Here is a 23,024-nt window from a genome sequence, read left to right on the forward strand (position 1 = left end):
GCCTTTGTTTAACATCTTTGAGAGCCCTTCTCGGCAGTTGGAAATGCCCAGCAGCTGACTGATAGCTTTTTTTTTTTTTTTTTTTTTTATGGTGACATTGATTAACAAAATTCTGGGCAGAAAATCGCATCATCAGACAGGAGATGCACTTGCCTACTTTTAAATTTGCTTGGCACTATTGGTTTTTTAATAAACAAGTTCTTCCTTGAGTACAGCATGGCACCCACTATGCCATCAAGCTTGGTTTGCCAGTGTTTTTCATCAGTTATATTTAGAGATAGGCCATGTATCAGAGTAAATGCTGAAGCAGCACATCAGAAAATTTCAACTTTTCAATCAAGTATATTTGCTTAATTGCTTTTGCTTTTATTTGCTTCTATCACTGTCACTGCAGCATCTTAGTTTTTCGGGTTGTCCAAGAGATATGGATCTTATATCAAAGGATGGTTTCTGTAACTTAGCTGTCTTCTGCTGCTGTAGATATAAGTCTAGTTTGCCATCATACCCCCGTGGTCATTTTGTAAATTAATAGCTCTAACTTGCTTGTTTACTTATTCCAACAATCATGCACTCCTTAGAACTAAATACTTGTCTTTTCTCCTCTCCCCTTCTCGGCAGTTGGAAATGCCCAGCAGCTGACTAGCTTTTATGGTGACATTGATTAACAGAATTCAATGTTTCAAGTGTACAATTCAACAGTAAGTCATATATATATTGCATCATGTTTACCACCCATAGTTACATTTCTTTCCGTCACCGCATATTCGACCCCCTTCACCCCATCTACCTCCTCACTCCGCCCCCACCTCTAGTAACCACTAGTCCACTATCCATGTCCATAAGTCTGTTTTTCATCATGTTTGTTTCTTCTTTTTAGATTTATATCCCACATTTAAGTGATAAGCGGTTTTCAACTTTTTCTGTCTGGCTTATTTCGCATAGCATGATTATCTCGAGGTCCATCCATGTTGTCGCAAATGGCAGTATTTCATCTCTTCTTATGGCTGAGTAATATTTCATTGTATATGTGTACCACAGCTTCTCTAGCCATTCATCTGTCTTGGGACATTTCGGTTGCTTCCATGTCCTGGCCACTGTGACTAATGCTGCTAAGAACACTAATAGCTCGTTAGCAGGATCAGAGGCCACCAAGATTTAACTCACTCCTGGTTGGTAGTGCTGGCGCTCAGATTAATCAGTTAAGAAACTGATTGTTCTGAACAGGGCACTTAGAGTATTAGCCTAACAATACTAATAAATAAATACACGAACCTCATTTTGCCTCTGGATGTCTCAGTGGGTAGCATAAACTTGAGCTGAGGCACTTTTTTTCTTAATATTTAATTTTTGTGGCTTGAAAGCAGAAAGCTTCAGAAGTTAGTGGGAAATGACAGATAAATAACTTAAGTATAATGTGAAGAGTGCTTCTCCAGATCAGTTTTACTGTACTTGCCTTGATTGAACCTGAAACCAGCATATATAACTATTTAAAGCAATGTATCAATCTTTATTTTTGCTTTCTCAAACCCAGAGCATTTTTTTTTCCAACATGAAAGGCTTTCTTCCAAACTGTATACCCTTCCAAGTCTCCCTCCTGTAAGAGAATTGGCCCAATTGTGGAGGTGGATCTTTCTCTCAGTAGCCTGTGAGACCCACTTCCATCTATTCATGTCTTTCATAAAGCAGAGCTCGGGTTGTCTAGATCCTGGTTCATTGGGGTTTTAATTAAATCACTAATCAAAACCTATGGCAAAGTTGTGAAGTCCTTTGAGTGTTTGACTCTCTAGGCATGTGAGCTACCCTAAAGGTTTTTGGTTATGCTGTGCCAAAGCATCTGTACTAAGAAATACTTGAAAATTCTTCAGTGTTTTAATCTTTGGCCTCTGGGCGATTGATCAAAATGCATAAATAGAATGCGGCTTTTCAACCTGGGTACAGAAAACTTCAGCCAACTTCCATGGTTTTGTAGATTGACTTTTGTTTAACATTTCTTAAAATAACAAATGTCTATTCTCGAATTTAACTTATTAAACTTTCTGGATATATGCTAATTTTGCCCCTTTTAAACTGACCAGATGCAGTTACTTGGAGGAGTGTTAGTGACTAGAGTTTATTGGTTTTTAGTTCCAAATATATGACCCAGAGGAAATGGTGGTTGGGGAAGAAAGACTATCACTATTGTATGGTTACATATTATAATTGTGTTAGTTTACTAAACCAGTTAATTATACAAAAGATTTTGTTATCTCTCAGCAACATGAGTAAAGAAACAGAAAATGAGTTAATGTTATGGATTGTCTTTTTTGAGTGTCTATATTAAACCTTTAAATTTAGTTAAAGGTTTGCAAAACGAAAGTAATGCAAACCTGACGAAAGAGTCTTAAATTCCTGTCTCTTTTTCAGTTAATCTTTGACTCTTTTCTCCCCAAAGTAACTTTTGCTCAAATTATGCCTCGAGAAGAAACAGAATCAAGAACAAAATCAAACAACATTTTCCAAATTATATATTTATGTAGAAAGATGAGGTGGTCAGTTGTTTCAAAAGGGAGGCCTGGGTTCAACCCTGCTTCCTGGTTTTGTTTTGGGTTTGATATTTAACTTCAGTTTCTCTATTTGCATTTTCTCTAGATGATGAAAATAGTAAGAGTTGCTGTTCAAAGTCTCTCTTAACATCACTTCAGCTATTAAAATGCACTGTATTTTTCTTTTCATTATCATTCAGACATAACACTCAAAAGATTTCTAGAAATATTAAATTAGAGGAAATCTTGTGCTCACTAGCTTTAAAAGCTCCAAAAGATCAGAGTGGTTTCAGATATTTCTAATGAAACATAATGCTTGCCTTCTATCAGGTTAAATAAGAAATCCATTTCATGGCGACTGTATTTAATGAATGTCCTTTGAGAACTATTTTATGATTTCAAAAGATTATTTCATTTGTAGAAAATAATATTTTTCTAGAGGAAAAGATGGGAGAGGTGGGAATTAATTTTTCTTGTGGTGTAATCATCTTTCATTAAATTAAAGCTTTAAATGTTAACCAGATAGGCTACTTTAGCTTTTGTCGTTAATCTTGGATTAGAATATGATGCAAGCAGAAGCCCCTGTATCCCCTTGTGCTATATTTGATGCTGTAGCATCACAAAAAGTACGTACTTTGCAGTGACACAATGATCAGAAAGTGACATTTGCTTGCTGTGGCTTCATTTGTCTTCAGAGCTGTAATTATTAGACTTTGGTGCCCTAGTTTTCTGACATCAGCAGCCAGTTTGAAGAATTAGATTGCTATGGGTTACCAATGTGTCATGTACATTTTCACTGGCATAAGGTTCAGATTCCATATCTGTTATAATGTATACCTTCAAGGTTTATTCTCACCCTTCCCCACACCCGCCAGGACTATGTTCTCCTAGGCAGGTGTTTGTGAGCTAGTGAGCGAATGTGTATAAACCGTGTTTCAACTCTTAGGAGAAATACCTTAAATGCAATCTTTTAGCCTATTTTCCACCAACATATTATAAGAGTACTGTATGTAATGGATTTTGCTAAAAGAAAGCAAGTAGCCTGGAGGTAAAATGTAATGAACTGCCATCAAAAAGTATGGAAGAAAAGACTTTCCTTTGGCTGTAGTGACTTAAAATTTACTTGCATAGGCATATTTAGCAATCAAAGAGAGGTTGCTTAGTTGTTGTTTTTTTTTATCTGTTTTAAATATACCTAAATGGATTTATAATATGACCTTTGACTTATAGAGAGTCAAAATGTATTTCATTTAGTTAAATGTGTAAGATAATCGTATTAGAATAAGAGATCCAAATTCTAGAGATCCAGTTTCACCTCTAAGCAAACTAGAATGACCTTGACTTTGTTTTTTATTTTCTTAGGGACTCAGTTACTTAAACTATAGAAAGACTAGATGACCAATTAAGTATATCCATCACAGAGTCTTTACAAAATTTAGTATCATATAAAGTCTCTCTGGTGCTTGACTCCCTGCTTCTAAATTCATCTTCTAAAGTTGCTTGAATTCCCATTGCCGGAATCCTCCCACTTGTAAACAAGGTCTCAGAGCGTCACTGAAGTTGTTTTTATTTCCATAAAAAGATCCATGAGGATATTAAAAGGGTTTGCAATCAATCTCTCATTTTTTCCCAGGACTACATTCCATATTTAGTTTGATTTAAGAGTAAAAAGCATTAAGTTATGGGTAGGCAGACTTAGGTAATTAAGACATTTTTGGAATATCATAATATGCAATTGACTGCTAAGGATTTTTTTGCTGTTAATTGGAACTTTTAAAAATTGAAATAAGTTGCTATGTGTCGAATCTGATTATTCCCTACAGGCATGAAAGAGAAGGTTATTTTAGGGACTATAAGCACATTCTGGTTACACAAAATCAGAACTCAGAGGTTATCTTGGGGGCTGACAGCAGCTGCTGCATTGAAGGCATAGCTTCTTAGCAAGGAAACAGCATCCCCCATAAATGTGTACTAAACTCCAATGAAGGGTACAGGATGGGAAACCCAGGGGAAGTCTGACGGTAAAAAACTCAGACTCTGGAGTCAGCCCACCAGCATTTCATCCCAGCTTCCATTCCGGCTTAGCTACTTACTAGCTGATTGATCTTGCCCTTGTTATTAACTGTCAGACCTTGGTTTGTTTCATCATCCTGAAAATGGTGACAGTAACAGAGTCTACTTCATAGGAGTGTGAGAGGGTTAACTGAGTTAACAGAGATAAAGCCTGGCACACACTAAATATTGTATCTCCTGAAGAGGATGTGCAGTTAGTTAGACAATGTGCAGATGAGTTAGACAGTAAGTGTTATGAGAGTGATCATTGAGGGTTGGGACAGTTGGGGAAGATTTGATAAGGAATCGAGTTGTTGAGATGTGAAGTCTTAGAGAAATGTCACTTGATCGGGCAGAAGGGAGGAAAAGAACATGAAACCATGTTGGTTAGATGAGATTCCCTTGTTCCTATAAGAATTTGAAGAACTCTACAGCCATTATATATTTTTAAGTTGACTTCTGGTTTTTCTTTATATGTCGATATTTCAAATTGTCTTTGTTCAGCCCCCACTGGAGTTAGGGTAGCTGAGAGGTATGCTGCTGCTGCTGCTTTTTTTTTTTTTTTTTTTAAGTTGGGAAAAGGAATAGTGAAAGTGTGGTAAAAAGAAAAAGAAGAGCCACATGCTTCCGTGGCAGGTCCCTTTCAGGCAGATCAGCTTAAGGAATGAGAGTACATGGAATCCAAGCTCCCTGACTAAAGATGCCTTCAGAAGGCGTTTGTTTGGGAGAACAGGAAGTAGTTGAGTGCAGAATGACTGTCAGTGTGGAGGGAGTGAGGACGGACCATCCTGATTATTCCAGGATTCTTCCCTCCCTTGTCCTAGGCCACCCCAAGTCTGCATTATGGGGAAGGTAACAGAAGGCTCTGGGGCTGTGAGCTGTTTTATTCACCTCCTAAGGGAAGGCTTTAGTTAGACCTGTATCTTTGAGATTTAACCCATTTCCCGTTTACCCCGAGAATACTCGCTGACGGTGCATGCACCTGCAGTGTTTACCCTGAGATAACTTGTGGATTACAGTCCTAACCTGACCCCCAAAGTCTGCCATGAAATATCTCACTTTTATTATTTTCGAATTGCTCTAATATATCGATAATCTTTGCAAACAAATAACATCATTCTATTTATAGCATTCTGTTTTTAGTAGTGACGTTTCAATTTACAAAATATAGTAATTCTCCAATGCTGAAAATGTCAAATCCTAGAAAATGTAGCATTTCTACACAAGATGTTGACATCATTCTCGAAGAGTTGTTAGCTGGAGATTCATTTGATGAATCTGATTTATGTATACATTTTGTTACGTTAGGATTAGAAACGAGTTCTGTTTAGAAATAGCTCAAAGAACAGTTTCGCTTCAGCCTCAAAGAAGGTGTTTATGTAAAATTAAATTAATGCTGGCAGCGAGCTGCACTTTTTTTTCTGAACAAAAAATGGGTTAAAAAATATTACTGATGTAGATATCATTTCCCCTAAAACACAGCTTCCAAAAACCTTGTTTCTTAAAATCAGTGTTTATTAGAAAAAAAAGATAGCTTTCTAGTTTTGTTGTGTATTTTTCAGTTATTAGGCCTTGGTTAAGTATGTCACACTTAATTAGTATAATCTCTGACCAGAATTTGCAATCCATATGATCAAAATGTTATAGTTTTCCTATTATGCATTTACCTTATGTCATTATGAGAATTATTAAAAGGAAAAGCATAAAATGTGTAGACTTGTGCCTAGCTTATTATTATAAGTTGATCGATAAGTAGTGGTAGTTGTTTATCCAGTGCTTTATAAATAAAACAAAGTGATGCATCATCATTTTTTTAAATTTGAAACTTGGGATGAAATTTACTAAAATTTGTATGCATGAAAGCAAATGTTGAAATTTTCACTTGTGGAGAAATAATCAATGTGAACATTTACAGACCTGGAAATGAGCAAGTACCTCAGAGAATAAATTAGATCTTATAATGGATGATAAGTTGGGTAAGTCAACATGGAGAAAAAGGTCATTCAGTTGTGAGAATATTACCATTTTTATTTTCAGTATCTTCAGATTTTTTTTAAAAATAGTCATAATAATATTTCATTTTTAGAAACATCTCCATATTGACCTACTAAATTTACCATTGTTATGAGAATCGTCATTCAAATATATATGTGGAACTAAAAGCATTAATAACCATGAGTGTCAACTCTCAGTTAAGTTGCATAAGTTCACAAAAACAACGTCACAAAAGTAAATTCATAGTAGTAAAGGTATTTTTATATTTTTGATGACTTAAATACAAAACAATATACTCCCAAAATTGGAGGGAGATATTTAAAATCTCTGTTTTTTATGCCAGCTGTTATTGTCCTACTTCTGCTATAAAGTGATGATGGCTCAGCCAGTGATGGTTCAGACACGGATTCAAAGAAAAGAGATGAGGACAACAATTAGATAGCAAGGTTCCATTTTCCACCCAGTAGGAGACAGCTCTAAAGAGAACAAACACCATTTTGAGAGTAACTCTAAGACCCTGTGAGCCTGAGACTGTTGCATTCCTGAAGCATGTTCCCTGTGTCACAGCCCAGCCTTCCAGCATCCCAGCCTGACCCCTTGCCTGCCTAGTTCCGGTTTTTTCCTGCCTTCTTAGAAAATATTCTTCTTTTAAAAATGTTTCAAAATATTTATGTACATAAATACAAATAATGTACATGTATACTCTTGACAAAAATTTTACACTTTACAAATCTAAAATAAAATTTCTCTTGAATCTGTGCCTGACCTCTATCCACTGCTCAACAGAGATAATACAGTTAACCTGTTCTCTCCTGTGCATGTTCTCTCTCTCTTGCACCTGCAGAAATGTATACTATTGTGTTTGTATCTGTTTTCAGCATAAAGTTTATTATAGTCTATCAGCACAGCATTAGCTTTTGTCATCAAATCGTTCTTTACCTGGACAGAGAGCTACCTTATTCCTTTCATTTCTTCCCATGTCAGCTCACTTCTGCATAATGAGGGACAGCCTCACATCTTAACTAGTTTTGTTTAATAGTGATTTAGCACCTACTACATACCCAAATTGTTAAAAAGTGGAATGCAAAGATGGGGTGTACGACACTTTATGAGAAGCTAACAGGCCCCAGGGAGGGGAGAAAAAAAAGCAGTCAAAAGACTGCTTTTTTCGCTTTTCTATTGTAGCTTTTCATCTGTGGGCAGGCTCTGTTCTTACCTCACATGGCCTGTGCTAATAAGGATATGCAGTCCACGTTCTGTCTTCAACGAGGCATACGTGAGGTGTTAGCAGCAAGAGGACACTTCTCTTTGTCGAAACCTGAGAATGGCATCACCCCCCAGCACTATTCTTATAAAGTAGGAGTTATTTTCTTTTCCAGGAATGAAGGAAAAACAGAGAGTCTTAGAAAGCCCTGGTTATCCATGCTCAGGTAGAACCACTTTGGTAAAAATACCTTTTGCTGCCACATACTGCAAAGACCCAGCAGACCACTGGGACCACAGAGCTTGTACTCCTGCTTCCCTGTGGCCTCTCCTCTCAATTCCATGAGCTTCTTTGGGAATAGCATGGTTCATATAGGGAATTCTTGGTGCAGAATAGGAAAAGTTGGCAATTCTCTCTCTCCTTCCCACATATTCTTCTTTAAAAAATAATTCTCTTTGAGAACTCAAGGATACCTCTTTGCATTTATTACCATGACAGGTTTTATTTGGTTTATTCATATATGTATATTAAGTTTGATCTTGTGTTAAATAAGTCTCTTCTGGCACAGAATTTAAATTGATGTCTTGTCGAACTGTCAATGGACATAGAGGCTCTTTTTAAAGGAGCTTTAAGCATTCATTGCCACAACAGGATTTGAGCATAATACTGATTTGGAGAAAGATGATTTTCTCAATGGAAATAATTTATTATTTCTAGAGGTAAGGTGAAATTATTAATTTTTTCAGAAGCATGTTTTTTGTAATTGTTTTCCAGAGGTCCATGACTTGAAATTAACAATGCTCTCCTTTATTAAGACTGTTTATTTTATATCATGTATTCTGTTGACCCCTGACAGAATACCCAGAGAGGAAAAAAACGTAAAGCAGTGCTAAGAACCCTACAAATGCTTTAGTAGATTAGAGTTTACTTGTTACCTGCTGTTTTCCCCAGTGCTACATGAGTAGTAAGTATCATCCCTCTTCCTGCATTTTGCGTTTGGAGTATTTTTGGTTCATTTGTAGAAGCTTGTCTATTAAATTCAGTATACAATTCATTTGGTTTTTGAACAATATTCTGGTTAATATAAGCATACTGAAACAAAAATTTGCATTTAAGGTAATAGATTTCCTAGTTCAAAGAAGATACCATTGTTCAGTGTATGTGATTTTTTTTTTAACTTTCCAATAGTAGCAGAGATAGTTGGATCAGCTATCTTGGTAGGTTCTTCTGGAAATTCTCAGGAGGAGATACAGGTGTATATTTAACTGACAGAGGTTAGTGGCTCAGACTGTGGCCATAAAGCAGGGGCGGGAAAAAGGTACCCCCACTCATGGAGACCATACTCAAAAGCTTTATGAACATAGTAAGGAACTGAAGTCAGCTCTGATTGAGGCCGAGTTGGAAGAGCAACACCTACCAGAAAAGAACTCCTGTGAGCATTCTGAAAATCCTGTTGATGGAGATTTCAGCCTGTTCAGTATTGCCACCATATTATTATTTATACTTCGTAATTTCTACTGTTATTCAAATAAACCTATAGTGCCTAAACCTGTTGCATTGACATTTTTTCCCACAAATACCACATATTCAAATTTCCTTTAACTGTTTGCCGTTGCCTTCTATAGGCTCTGGGGATTTCTTCTTGGCTCCTAGAAAAACTCTTTCTTACTCCCTTCTTCCTTCCTTTCCCTATTTTTCATTTCATAGCCCTCTTCATGTAAAGTAAGGGTCCTCAATCCCCAGGCCATGAAGCTTTATCTGTATTTGCAGCCAATCCCCAGAACTAGCCTCATCGCCTCAGCTCCACCTTAGACCATCAGGCATTAGATTCTCGTAGGAGCACCGGTCCCTGGTGCCAAAAAGATTGGGGACTGCTGGTCTAAAGAGTGTATTGGTTATCAGCACAGAGTGACAGATTGTGTGCGAGTAGAGAGAATTAGGTAATGAGTAACAACTGCAGGTAAGTGTCCAGTAAGTGTCTTGGAATCTCAGAAAAATTCCACTGTATGAAATAGAATAGGGCCAGCCTTTCTTCTTTCGACCGCTTTCCTAATTGCTCTCTTTCTTAGAAGATCCTGTAATATCTTTTATACACAATTGACCTGTATGAAGAATGCTAGGTTTCTTTATAACTCCTCTCTCCATCTCTGAAATAGACCCAAGGCTTCACCAAGGACCTAACAATGCAGTTAGGGCAGCATGATAGATAGAATTTAGTAAACACTTTAGGCTTAATCCAAAAAAAAAAAAAAAAAAGTCTAATACATCTGGGACCTTTTCAAGCTGTCTTCTGCTTTATATAGCAAAATGCACAATGAAATATTCCATAACAGGGGGTCCTAAGAGATACTAAACTTAATTAAAATTGATTAAACTTCTCGGGAGCTCTCCAGATTTTACTCCAAAATACTAATATGGTAATATCAGTTTCAGCCATAAATCCTCTTATTGGATCTCCCATCTCTTTTCCTAGATATAGATCATGGGCAATAATACACTGTCTCTTGAACCAACAAAGTATAAATTTCACTGCTTATCATTTCCAGTGTGTGAAGGAGAGAATGGTGAAGAAGTAGGTTCAAATGGCTCTGTTGGGGAATAGCAGTTAAGACAAGAGATGCACTGGCCTGTAGTGGGGCTGACTTTTCTCATTTAATATCATCTTTCTCCTCTAGAACTCATTGGAGAATCATTTGCATGTTATATTTCATCTACATTTATCTCATCCCAACCTCTACATCCTTCCGTTAAGTTGTATGTATACCTGAATAAATGCAATCTACCATCTGATATTTAAAAAAAGAAAAAAAGAAGAGGTGAATTGTGACATCACTTAGCAAATGAGAGATGGTAAAGATAGGAGGTAGAAAACAGGAAAATATATGTAACTTTGGAAGGAGTTCTGTGTAGTATATTTAAGAAAAGTAGGGCAATTAATTTCTATTAATGTGTATTTTATTTTAAATTTAGGAATAGAAGGACAGTCTGTGGAAGTTTCAAATATTGTGGACATCCGAAAAGAACAGAACTATGAGATTGCAATGAGAATTTCTTCTAGCATAAACAGCCAAAACAGATTTTTTACGGACCTAAATGGATACCAGGTGATTTTCTTTTAAAATGTCTAAGTAATGGATAAGTTAGTGTGTAACTTATATATGGTAATGGGCCAGTTAATTTTGGATCCTTTGAAAAACATGCTTAAGTTTGCAAATTATTTCTAAAATAAAACTGAATTTTAACAGGCACTTGTAGGTTCTGTATTAACCAGATTTCCAAAATTAGAACAAATATATTATAGACTATTTTATAGAGTATCTATTTGTAAGGATTTATTTTTTCAAAGGAAGATTTGTTGACCATTATGCATGTTAAATACCCTGATGCTAAAGTGTATATATGAAATGAAAGCAATCTCATCAAGAATGTAGGTACATTAAAATTTTTATTTAAATTTATGTTAATGTAGCTACCTTATATATAAAATAAACTTGTAAAAATAAAAAAAAAATGAATTTGTCTAATAGAAAGAAAACGTAATTAGAGATTGATGGATAGTATTTTTTTTTTCCTATCAAGGAATTGGCCTGTACATATTTAGTTTATATATATTTTTAAATGTATAATCTAATAATGGGCTCTTTAAATTGTTTTTATTTTTCCATCACAGTTGACATTTCAATATTATGTTAGTTTCACATGTACAGCATAGTGATTAAACATTTATATAACTTACAAAGTGTTCACTTCGATTAGTAACCACCTGGCACTTTACATAGTTATTACAATATTATTAACTATATTTCCTTATGCTGTGTTTTATATCCTGTGACTGTATTTTGTAACTGCCAATTTGTACTTAATCCCCCCACCTTTTCACCCATTCTTCCCACCTCCCTCCCATATGGCAACCATCAGCTTATTCTCTGTATCTGAGTTTGTTTCTGTTGTTTATTTTGTTTCTTTTTTTTAGATTCCACATATAAGTGAAATCATGTAGTATATGTCTTTCTTTGTCTGACTTAATAACGGGCTCTTTAAATTTTCAGGAAAACATTTCCCGATTCTGTGTGTGTGTATATGTTTGTATGTACACATAGACATAGAAATACAAACGTATATCTATTTTAAAATGTGAATAGATATGTTTTTAATCAATTTCATGACATAGTTTGCAATAGTAATGAGAAAATTGATTCATAGAAATTTTTCATATTATCAGTTCTCTAATTTAATGGAGCTCTGTTGATTGTTACCTAAATCTCTATGTTTAGAGATTTAGAATGTGTGTGATAACATACCTTTGAAATAATACCGTTGAAAACATTAGTATGATTTTGAGGCATTAGCATTTTAGAAATTTCTGGCTACGAATAGAAATAATTTCACAATAAATGCTTTTACTTTGTCTGATTTTCAACTGGGATGAGTGGACAGGATTGTGATAATTTTCTCTTCTTTGATTTCCTGCAAAAGTTAAATTTAAACCTTTTTCCAAAGCGTAAAAATTGCAGCATACATTTTGAATTAACATGTTAATTTTGCTACAGCTGTTTGGTTCTCAGATGAAGCCCCTACTTTGTGGTGATTCATTTTCCTTGTATACAAAAGAAAGTCTTTTCTGAAAATCTTCCAGAAGCAATTATTTGTTCGTGTGGATATATACATGAATGAAAGAAAGAAAGAAAAAAAAACTTAGTAAAAATGTGAATTTTCTTTTCAAAGATTGTACACTTGAATAAACAGGAAAATATTATTTTTAAGTCTATAACCCAAATATTTCTACTTTTAAAGTTGGCCATTATTTAAGCTTTGGAAAGAATAGTACCTGGGCAAGACTAGAAAACTTGACCTACAGGTGGAGAGTGGGGTAATAGCCACATAGTTGTGGCAGTTTTAAATGTTGTTTTTTTTTTGTTTTTTGTTTTTAATAAGTATATGAATTAATTGGAATGGGAAGATCAGGATCGGAAAGGAAAAATGGAGAATTCTTTCAAGCTAGCTTTTCTTTTTTTCTTTTTTCTTTTTTTAATTTACCATTCTATTGTTGTTTCCTCACCAGTTTATTAATTTCCTAGGGCTGTGATAAAAATTACCACAAAATGTGCTGCTTAAAACAACAGAAGTTTATTCCCTCACAGTTCTGTATACTAGAAGTTTAAAATCAAGGTGTCAACAGGGCCACGCTCCCTCCAGATGCTTCCTTGCCTATTCTAGCTTCTGGTGGTTTCAGGCAATTCTTGATACTCCTTGCCCTGTGGACACATCACTTCAGTCTGTGCCTCTCCTGTCACATGGTCTTATCCTTGTGTCTCTGCGTCCTAATATTCTTCCTCTTATAAGGACACCATTGGATTAGAGCCTCCTCTAATCCAGTATAACTTGATTATATCTCCAGAGACCTTATTTCAAAATAAAATCAAATTCCCAGGTTCTGGGTGACTATGAATTTGAGGAAACACTATTCAGTACAACCAGTAAGTAGACAAAAAGACTGCCAGGTTGTTGTGAAGATGAAAGATCTTATTTTTGGAGTGTCCAGTACTGTGCCTGGTGTTAATGGGTACTCAGTACATGATAACTTTCTACTCTTCTGCTTGAGTTTCATGTCCAATTTTCATGAGTTTAAAAGAAGAGATGGCATTTTTGTGTGATGTGAATAAGATTCCTGATAACAGTCTCTGAGGTCTCCTCCTGAGCTTTCAGTGAGTCTCCTTGACCCATACTAGTTTAGTACATTGTCAGTCTCTCTCAAAAAGTAATGTTAGAGTTGTATTTCACGCATTCAGATACTAGACCAAAAAAACTGGAACTATCTGCATTGAAAGTGAACAAGAAGAGTAAGCATGGAATAGTTTTTAAATATAAATATACATTTGATTATTATAATGTAATATGTTAGAGGATTTGATGGGGAGATCCATAGTATTTATTAAAACATTTTAGAAGAAGAATTATAAGAGATGAGTCTTGAAAAGGGATAAAGAGCTATTATGCTTAGCATTCATTACAAAAGCAGTATGTTAGATTTAGATGAGAAATGAATACTTAATACCTTTATAATTTGTTTTATGCAAATATTGGAGAGCTAGAAGACTTTTATTAAGGATATTTATTCTGAATTTAAATTGGATGCCTATTTTAAAACTCTGGACAAGTTCTAACTTTCTCTCTTAAAAATTGTTTTCTAAGATCCTTGTGATTTTTCTTCACTTTGTTTTAAAGAATGTTTTAATTTTTAAATTCTAACCTTGAACATGAAAGGAAGCTGTACCTTCTTTGGGGGAAAAAAGTCATCTGTAGTCAATACTAATATTTTAAAAGTACATATGTAAATATCACTCAATTCTTTTTTTAAAGACACTTGTTTGGTCTTATAGATTCAACCTAGAATGACAATGAGCAAATTGCCTCTTCAAGCAAATGTTTATCCGATGACCACAATGGCGTATATACAGGATGCTGAGCATCGCTTGACACTGCTCTCTGCTCAGTCTTCAGGTGTATCAAGTTTGAAAAGTGGTATGTAGTTTTTAGATTCTTTTTTGCTCTTGTAAGTTTCTGTTCCACGTGTATAATTTTTATGTTGGTCATATGTATTATCATCTCCAGGCACCAGCTTTCTTTTGAGAATCAGTCCACTAGTTAATTTTGGGTTTTGTAAGAACAACATAAAATAATGAATTTTCTCAATCTTCAGGTGAAGAACAGGAATCTAAAATTTTATGAAACTAATTGTTTTTCAAAATAATTTACCTCTCTTGATAACCCATTGTTTCCAGAAGTCTGTGTCATTGTCATGATCGAATGGATATGGAAGCTCAGATTCTGAAAGTTTAGATAACTTACCTAAGTTTGCAAAGGTGGGAGGTTACAGTTCAAACTTCGGTCTTTGTCTGAATCACATCCTTCTACAGCACTACCACCCGAAAGAAGAAAGGGAATAGAGAGGATACAGATAACAGAAATAAAGAGATGACTGACAATACTTTAAGGATCCCGAAAGAGAAAATGAGATGGAGAAAGAAAATTGTGTACACTGATTCATTTTTGTAAAACTTACTGTTGGGAAGCTTTTGTCCTTCATAATACATATTTTTAGTTATTATTTACATGACGTCAGTTGTTTTCCTTCCTTTTATACCAACAGTTGCTAAGACAAATATCTCAAGAAGCCAGGCAGACAGTAAATGAGTGCGGATGCCTAGTGTATTCTTTGACACAAACTCACTTTTTATATTAGGCATATACATACATTCTGTACTTACACATACAGAAAAACATACTACTCCTCATTTTTCTTTAGGCCTTCATTAGATGAAGTCATGAGGTCGTGCCAAAAAGACATGAATGCAGTTATAAAAATAATAATGGCCTCACATTGGGGATTCAGTAGGGGGCGGGACTTGAGCAAACTGGAGAGCACAGTCCCCATGTCAGCCGGGCAGCACTGCTTAGTGCCAGTTCATTGTCTCCATGGGGAAAGGGGCCCAGTGTTGCCAAAAGTTTCCATTTTTGAAGAGCCTGGGAATCTGGAATTTTACATGAAGTTGCCCAATCTGTAAATGTTGACATAATTTTTTAAATATCAGAACATAAAACATCTTTGTGCCAGATGTGACTCCTGACCCACAGGTTTTAAAACTCTGCCTTAAATTCTCAAAGTTGGGCTCTAAACAGGGAACTGTACTGTAGGACTCCAGCAGCATGAACCAAGTAGTATTACCTTGCTTCTCTAGTAAAGGTGAGCTGAGAAGTAAAGGTCCTTTGCCCTGCTGTAGATGCCTAAACACCCCAGTGTTTGAATAGCTACAAACAAAAACAATTTGAGTACAGTCCAAGAGATTACTAGTGTCACTTATTATGTGGACTAATAATCAGTGGCAGGGAGAAGAGTTAGTAATTGCCGAAGGTACTAATTTGGATGTGAAGTGATCAAACTTTGGGTAGGCATGGGAATATTCTAGACAGTTGTCTTCTAAAATCTAGAGGTAGTAACAATGAAAATTCTAACCATTGCTGGTCATTTTATGTCCTGGGTACCTAAACTAAGAAGAAAGAAACTAAAGAGAGTTGTTTTGACTATGTAAGAGTAATAGTTATTAAAATCTTTTATTTATTGTTCTTTTATGCCGGATCATCATTTAGTACAGTAACAAATATGAATGAGTGGATGGGTGAATATACATATATTTTTAAAGTACATATAAAACTAGAATTTTTTTAGTATAATATATGTGACTCTGCATGGTATTTTTGTGTTTTTTTGTTTTTGGTTTTTACTTTCTTTAGTTTGTAATCTTATAACCTAACCATTAGTTTACAATCTAAGCTAGAGGAGATGTAGAATTATTGCATAGCCAATGAAGGAACCACATTTTTGAGCCAGAGGAGACAGGACAGTGGTGATGCCACTAATATAATATCAGGGGGTACATGGCAGATGTTAACAAATCCTAGGGGCTTCTGCAGAGAATCACCATATATCGTGTAAGCAAAACTATTTCAAATCCTGTTTAGATCCTACCTTCTGTATTTGTCTTATTACTCCATGTGTGATGTATGTTTCATAATGAACCCCGTAAACATTTTTATATTCCAAATGCTGCCACTAAAAATTTTGGAGGACTTAATTTACTCTTTAGATTAATTTTTTTTTATTTTAGATTAATTTTTTTAAATTTTAGATTAATTTTTTAAATTTTAATTTTAATCTGTCCTGTCCTGTTTTTAAATTTCTTATCAGATTTAACTAGGTATTAATGAAGAAAAGCATAAATATAATCATGTTTTATGAAATTTATGCTAGTTACTTTGAGCCATTATTGAGAAAATGTCCGTGGGACCGTTGGTTGCATAGATCTGTCTCCCTGACTAGAGGAGAAACTTAATTTGAGACTGCGCACGTACTTAAGTGATCTTCAAGGAATGTTTGTATTAAATAACCCTGGCTAGTTTTTTTGTTTGTTTCATAGGTCAGATTGAAGTTATCATGGATCGAAGACTCATGCAAGATGATAATCGTGGCCTTGAGCAAGGTGTCTATGATAACAAGATTACAGCTAATTTATTTCGAATACTACTAGAAAAAAGAACTGTCGTGGATATGGTAGGAAAAAAAAACAACTTGCATGTTCTAATGTTAATTGTTCTTTGCCACCCCAATTTGAAATTATGACCTTTCACTTTTTTATTTTTTACAATTTCCTATATGGTTGTAGTTTATAATAGATGTAGCCTATATTCACAAGAAAGAGAACTTCAGTTTTATAATTTATATTGTGTTGCATTTAGGTCATTTTAATTTTTTTTATTATGAAGATATAAAATAATGTTAAGGAATCAGTTTAGATGAATTTTCTTGAAATTATTTTGAAAGAGTTGAGTTAAAGAGTAGACCTTAGTCATATACTTAGGAGATTATGTTTGATTAGTAAGAAACCTTAGTGTACTTCTAAGACTCATCAGGTGAAAATGGATTTGTTTAGTTTTCATTCTTCAAAGCAAAAATCCAGCATTCCGTGTTAAACGGTCTCGCCAAAGTTCCATTGGACATGAACCACCCTGACAATATGCTTTATTAAGCAGCAAAAAAGTACCTTCAGAGTCCTCCATAAATGACCTGCTCACCACCTCAGATGGCCCTTGACATGTCCCTTTTTCTCTTACTCCGCTCTCCCTTTTCCTGTACATTTCAAATCTTTTCTGCTCTTTTTAGCCAATGACTTCACCGTTCACTATAGAGAGAGAGAGCAGTCATTCAACAGGGCTCTCTGTTCCAGTCACCAGGTTTCAACCCCCACCTTTTCCTTCCTCCCTCATTTTACAATAGAGACGTTTACCTTCCTTCCATCTTAAGCCAGTCCCTCCACTTGTCCTTGGAACTTACCCCAGTCATCTTTCTCAGGATCCTGCTACCACTTATTCTCCCTCCTTAGCTCTCCAGGCCCCCTCATAGCCAACATCTCCCTAGGAAATCCCTTCTGTTGACTTTTAAGCAGTCTTCATTTTTCTCTCATTAAACATTAGAACAGAAAACAGCCCTCACTCACACTCGTTTCCATTTCCCTATACTGCTGTCCTACCTCCACTACCCTGTTGAGCCAGAGTTTATAGGATGAGTTTATTTTAGCAATTCCCTCTTACACTCAAATCATTTCTATCTGGCTTTGGCCTACATTGTACATTCTTGCCAACATCAGTAGATCCAGCGGGTGTGTTTGATCAGCCTCTCACTTCACCTTTCAGCGCATTTGACACTTGACCATTGTCACTTCTTAAGACACGTCTAGCCGGAGCTTCCATGGTGCCTTGTTCATTTGGTTTTCTTCTTTCCTCTTGGCCAGTTTTTTTTTTTTTTTCCCTATCTCACTGATAGTTCTTAATTCAACCATTAAATATCAGAGCTCTCTAACTCTTGACCCCAAGCCTTTTCCTTTTCTCTTTTTTATACATTCTTGTTCTGCAGTCTTTCCTACTCTCCTGGCTTTGTATGTAGATGGAACCCACAAATACATATCCCATTTATCTAGTTGTTTCCTGGTATTTCTTTCTGTGTTTCTAAGGATACCTCAGATTCAACATATCCAAAACAACTCTCATGATCTCCCTACTCCCCAAAACCTGGCCTTTTCCCAGTGTTCTCTCTCTTGGTGATGAGCACCACCTCTTCCATCCAGTGCCAGCCATCTAGGAATCCTCTCTCATGGGCGCTTTTCCCTCACTGGCCTTTTTCTCACAGTAGTAATCACCACTGCTTGGCTGCCTCATTGCCTGAATATTTCAAATCTTTAAACTTGTTTACTTTGACCACCCTAATGTAAACTAACATCATGTGTTTCCTGGATATATCCATTCTGCTCTCTTTTTTCTGCCGTATTTGTTCTTAACCCAGGAAGCAGAATTTTTGGTTTTCAAAACCAAATTGAACTTCATTGCCCCTCTGCTTAACCTCACTGATGTCTTCTCATTGCTTTCAGTATAAAAGCCAAAATCTACTACAGCTTACAGAGCCCTTCATGATGTGGGCCCTGCCTGTCCCCCATCCTTATTTAGCATGATTCTCACAATTTCTGCCCTGGGCCCACTGGTACTTCTCATGCACCTCCCCCACACACCTTTGTACATGCCTTTTCATCCTCTTTCCCAGGAGACTCGGTCGTAGTTCAGAGCAGAGCTCACTTCGTCACCTGCTTCTCTTTGACCAGGTCAGATCCCTTCTTTTGTGGTTCCCTCACAACTGCACATCTCTCCGCGTGTGTGTCATTGGATCATTGTCATTTTCTTTTGGACCATAAACTCCCTGAGAGTAGGGGCTGTCTTTCTCTGTTCCTAAGCTGTTCCTAGCAGAGGAAGCACCCAATATGTTATGTGAATGAATACCCAAATGCATAAACGAACGAGCTGTGACAACACACTGTGCCACTGTATTTATCACAGTTACTGCTTACTGACTTGTCATCATATGCATGAGACTTGTCTACTTCATTTTCCTGTGCCCCACAGGCCTCCTAACCTATGATAAGCATTCCATAAGTAAAATATTAGTTGATTGAATAAAATGGCAATAGTTAATTAAAACAAAGAATTTTTCTGATATCTAGAACCTTTCAGGAAAAAGTTTTTAATATCTATTTTAGATGTCAAAATTTATACCAGTTCTTGGAACTCATGGTTTAGATCAATTATGACACTATAGCTTAGTTTTAGGACTAAAACTATATAGGAAAATCTGTTGGAGCGGTGGCAGCTACTGTCTTTTTCTCCTCCTAAAAATTTTTCTGGCTTTTATGATTTTACTCTCTATATAGACACTACTTTGAAAAACGTCTGTTAACTATGGCAATAAGAATTTTCATGTCCGATTTATAAAGCTTTCATTTAGAAGCTAAATAATTTGTTTATTCCCATTCAAAACTCCTTGGAGACTAATTGATTTAAATTTGATCCCGTGTTTTTCTAATCCTATGTTGGTTAAATATTTCTTTTGCTCAGCTATAGATTCTTGGGCTTAAATCAATAGTTTCTTTTAAATAAAAAATGAACTAGAAAAGAGAAAATACATTTTAATTTCTAGTGAAATGATTAGGAAGACATTTGATAAAGAAGTGTTACATATCATATAACTTAAATTTTCTAGAAAGTGTTTTTATTTTCAACTCAGACTCTAATGTCTAAAATATCAATGGTAGAAACTGAAGTGAGGAGACAGTCCCTGGAGACAGACAGACTCTTTCATGGAAAGCCTTGAGCCTGCGGAGCATTATGGGAGTAATCCTGGATGACTAAATAGAAGTGAGTTCTATTCTTGAGTATTCTGCAGAGAGGCAGTAAGAATAAGGACTGGAATGGAAATTTCTATGAGATGTATCAATGCCCAGCGGAGGACTGTGGCTATGTGAGGTTGACTGTCACCCATGTAATGATACTCAGAGGTCAACAGAAGTGGAAAATAGGAATAGTCTCTTTGACATTGACCCTTTACAGTTTGTTTCTTTGACTCTTACTTGCTTTCATCTTTCTGCTGGTGACTAGTGTAGTAAAGGGGTCCTTGAGTTAGAAATTAGAAGGATGGTGCAGTAAAGGTTACATTAAACTGGACTCAGAAATGCGATGTGTTCAAGTGTTACAGTTGTATCAGTCTTACCTCTGGATACCAGTTCTTTAAGTATAAGGAAAGGAAGTTAGGAGAGATCAGATGAAAAACTCAAATCCTTACAGGACTCAGGAGAGTGATGGCATGAGGTGGGTTGGTGAGGTTTAAAGAGCAAATGTTTAAGCTAGATGACCAGAGGACTTGTCGTGAACATGACACACATCCCACCTGGAAGCTGCAGCTTAGCTCCAGCTGATTGTTTCCAGTGAGAATGTGGGGGCCCATTGTGACTTGATTTTCCAATGTTTTGGATTAAAAAAAAGGGGGAGGTAATCATTTGGGAGGAGTTTTTGTTATTGTTGTTAATGATTTAATGTGAACTCTCCTGGACTTTTTTCTGCTTTTGAGAATTAGATGAAAAACAAACAACTTGTTAATACCATACAAACCTACCAGAACATTCCTATAGATAAATTAGGCCCACAAACCATTAAGCTTCAGCTCCTGCTGTGTGATATTTATCTCTAAATCTTTAGATTCAATGTATTTTCACTTTCTTCTTTTTCCTATTTGTCTTTTTACTCTATCCTTCCCTCCCTATAATATTTTTCTCCATTTACTTATATTGCATTTGCTTCTTAAATTATTAGGTGAAATTCAGCAAACATAATCAAGTTCTTGCCATGTGTCAGGACATACTGAATAAACAAAGATGACTACAAAATGATATCTTATTTTCTTACATAATTTAGCAAGTTTTGATGTAGATGAAATGGAAACCTTTGATGTTTTGGGATCATCAAGTGGGCTTAATGAAAGGCACCAAGGAGCCTCTTAAGAAGTTTGACTTCTGAAAAAAGGGCTGGAACCCAGTGGAGAAGATGTCAACTTGGTGTGTTTTGGATCAGAATGTGCTGGAAAATTTGATTTCATGCATGTTGCAAGGAGAAAGCTAAACTTGTACAGTCTGAAGCCTTCAAACCAACAAGAAACCAAATAATGTTTATAGTAGTGTATTAGTTACTACAAGGTTGGAGAATTCATTTATAGCTCAAATAAACAAGTAAAATTTCCTATAGCAGACATGTTTTATATAATTTGGGATTATCATAAGGTTACATTTAAAAGATTACCTTCCTAGGAGATTAATCAAAATAGTGATAATTCAACAGTTAAATATCTTGTTGGGCCCCGTGTTGCTGTAAATATGTTAAGAAAGTGTGTGGATGATGGAGCCTTTGGTGAGACATTGCCTCTTTCCTTAAAAGAAGAATGTGGAATAGACATGTTTTAGCTTCCAGCAGTGTTATTTGTTCATGGTGCTATATATCACTGAACCACCGCTTTTCTATATACTTCTCTTTCTCATCTTGCTTAGGACAATAAATGGTACAGTTCTTGAATTCTCAGAGTACTTCTATTTATGGCATTGTTTCCCTTGACAAGACTTTTCATTAACATGTTTTTGAGTCTGAATCTTGTTTTTTTTTAATCCAAAACTAGTTAAACTAGTTAAAGAGTGAGGCTTACACTTTTGATTCCAAAGGGAGCTCTGTTTCTTCTAGAAAGTTGGAAGGATGTCTGGTGTGGCAGTTCCCAGCACAGGTCCACAGAGCAGTGTGGTTCTGACTACATGCGATTCACCTGGAGGAAGGGAGCATTTAAGCCTCACCTTCCCAGGACCCTACCCCTGCCTAGGGATCCATGTTTTTTAAAAGCTCCCCAAGACATTTTGATATATGGTCAATTTAGGGGAAGCACTGAGGATTAGGTGAACTAATTTTGATTTAGAAGAAGGGTAAATATGCACATTACTGCTTCTCAGATACCAATAATCTGTCAAAAAGTACCCCCACCTTCTCACCGAAGTGCTCAAGAATTCCTCCAAGAGCTTAGAACAAAGCCAGGGAGCTTTTTCTGAATGTTTCTTGACCAAGAATGGACTTAATGCACTTGAATCTGATAAGAGAGGTATTCTCCTTTCTGTTAGAATCTTTTATCTTTCTTACTCAAAAGTTATTTTGTCAGCATTCCTGACCTAGATATGAAGTTCTTTGATCTTGGAGTACATTTAAAGTGTCTTGTTGAAAATCTTCCCTCTCTATTCATGTTATTCTACAAGCTGCATTAAATTTCAAAATTGTTAGAGAATATTATTTTATATGCTTTTTTAAATCTTTCCTTAAAAGAAGAATGTGGAATAGACATGTTTTTTTACAACTCTTTCAGACTTCATATTTTTTGTCAGTATCTTAATATTGCAGTGTCCCTCTGCTGTCTTTAAAAAATTTTGTCTTCTCTCTTCATGGTCTAAATTGTAATGACATCTACAGTTTGCTCCTGGCAAGATGCTTGCCACTCTTCACTAACACCCTCTGTTCAATGCTATTCTGACGTTCTGAATTTTAAGTTCTGTATCTCCTATAAATCCTATCCTCACACAGATAAGTAGCCAGCTCTTTCATCTGAGCCTTGTATTACAAAAAGGATGCAACATCAGAAGATATCAGTGAAATAGTCATTTAAAAAATAAGATACAAAATTAAATTTGCTTCAGATGTCACTGGTGATCAAACAAACTTTCTACATAAATTATTTTCTCTTCTTAGTACTTTTCTGTGTCTGCTTTTATTCCTTGGGCAATATTGGTTAAGGT

General features: G+C 35.7%; 1 protein-coding gene and 1 long non-coding RNA gene across 2 annotated transcripts in view; both read left to right on the forward strand.

Annotated features, from left to right (window-relative positions):
• The window catches only part of MAN2A1 (mannosidase alpha class 2A member 1), a 151,568-nt gene that overhangs the window by 114,360 nt on the left and 14,184 nt on the right, over positions 1-23,024 (forward strand). The window contains exons 17-19 of the mRNA XM_039848417.1: positions 10,744-10,877; positions 14,154-14,295; positions 16,749-16,882. Coding sequence (XP_039704351.1) covers positions 10,744-10,877; positions 14,154-14,295; positions 16,749-16,882 — 410 coding nt within the window. The remainder of the gene's footprint in view (positions 1-10,743; positions 10,878-14,153; positions 14,296-16,748; positions 16,883-23,024) is intronic.
• Positions 1,615-10,029, forward strand: LOC120590806 (uncharacterized). Its single transcript, XR_005649774.1, has 2 exons — positions 1,615-4,657; positions 4,709-10,029. It is a non-coding gene; the product is annotated as an uncharacterized LOC120590806 (long non-coding RNA).

Source organism: Pteropus medius, unplaced genomic scaffold (assembly GCF_902729225.1).
Source record: "Pteropus medius unplaced genomic scaffold, Ma_sr-lr_union100, whole genome shotgun sequence".
NCBI lineage: Eukaryota > Metazoa > Chordata > Mammalia > Chiroptera > Pteropodidae > Pteropus > Pteropus medius.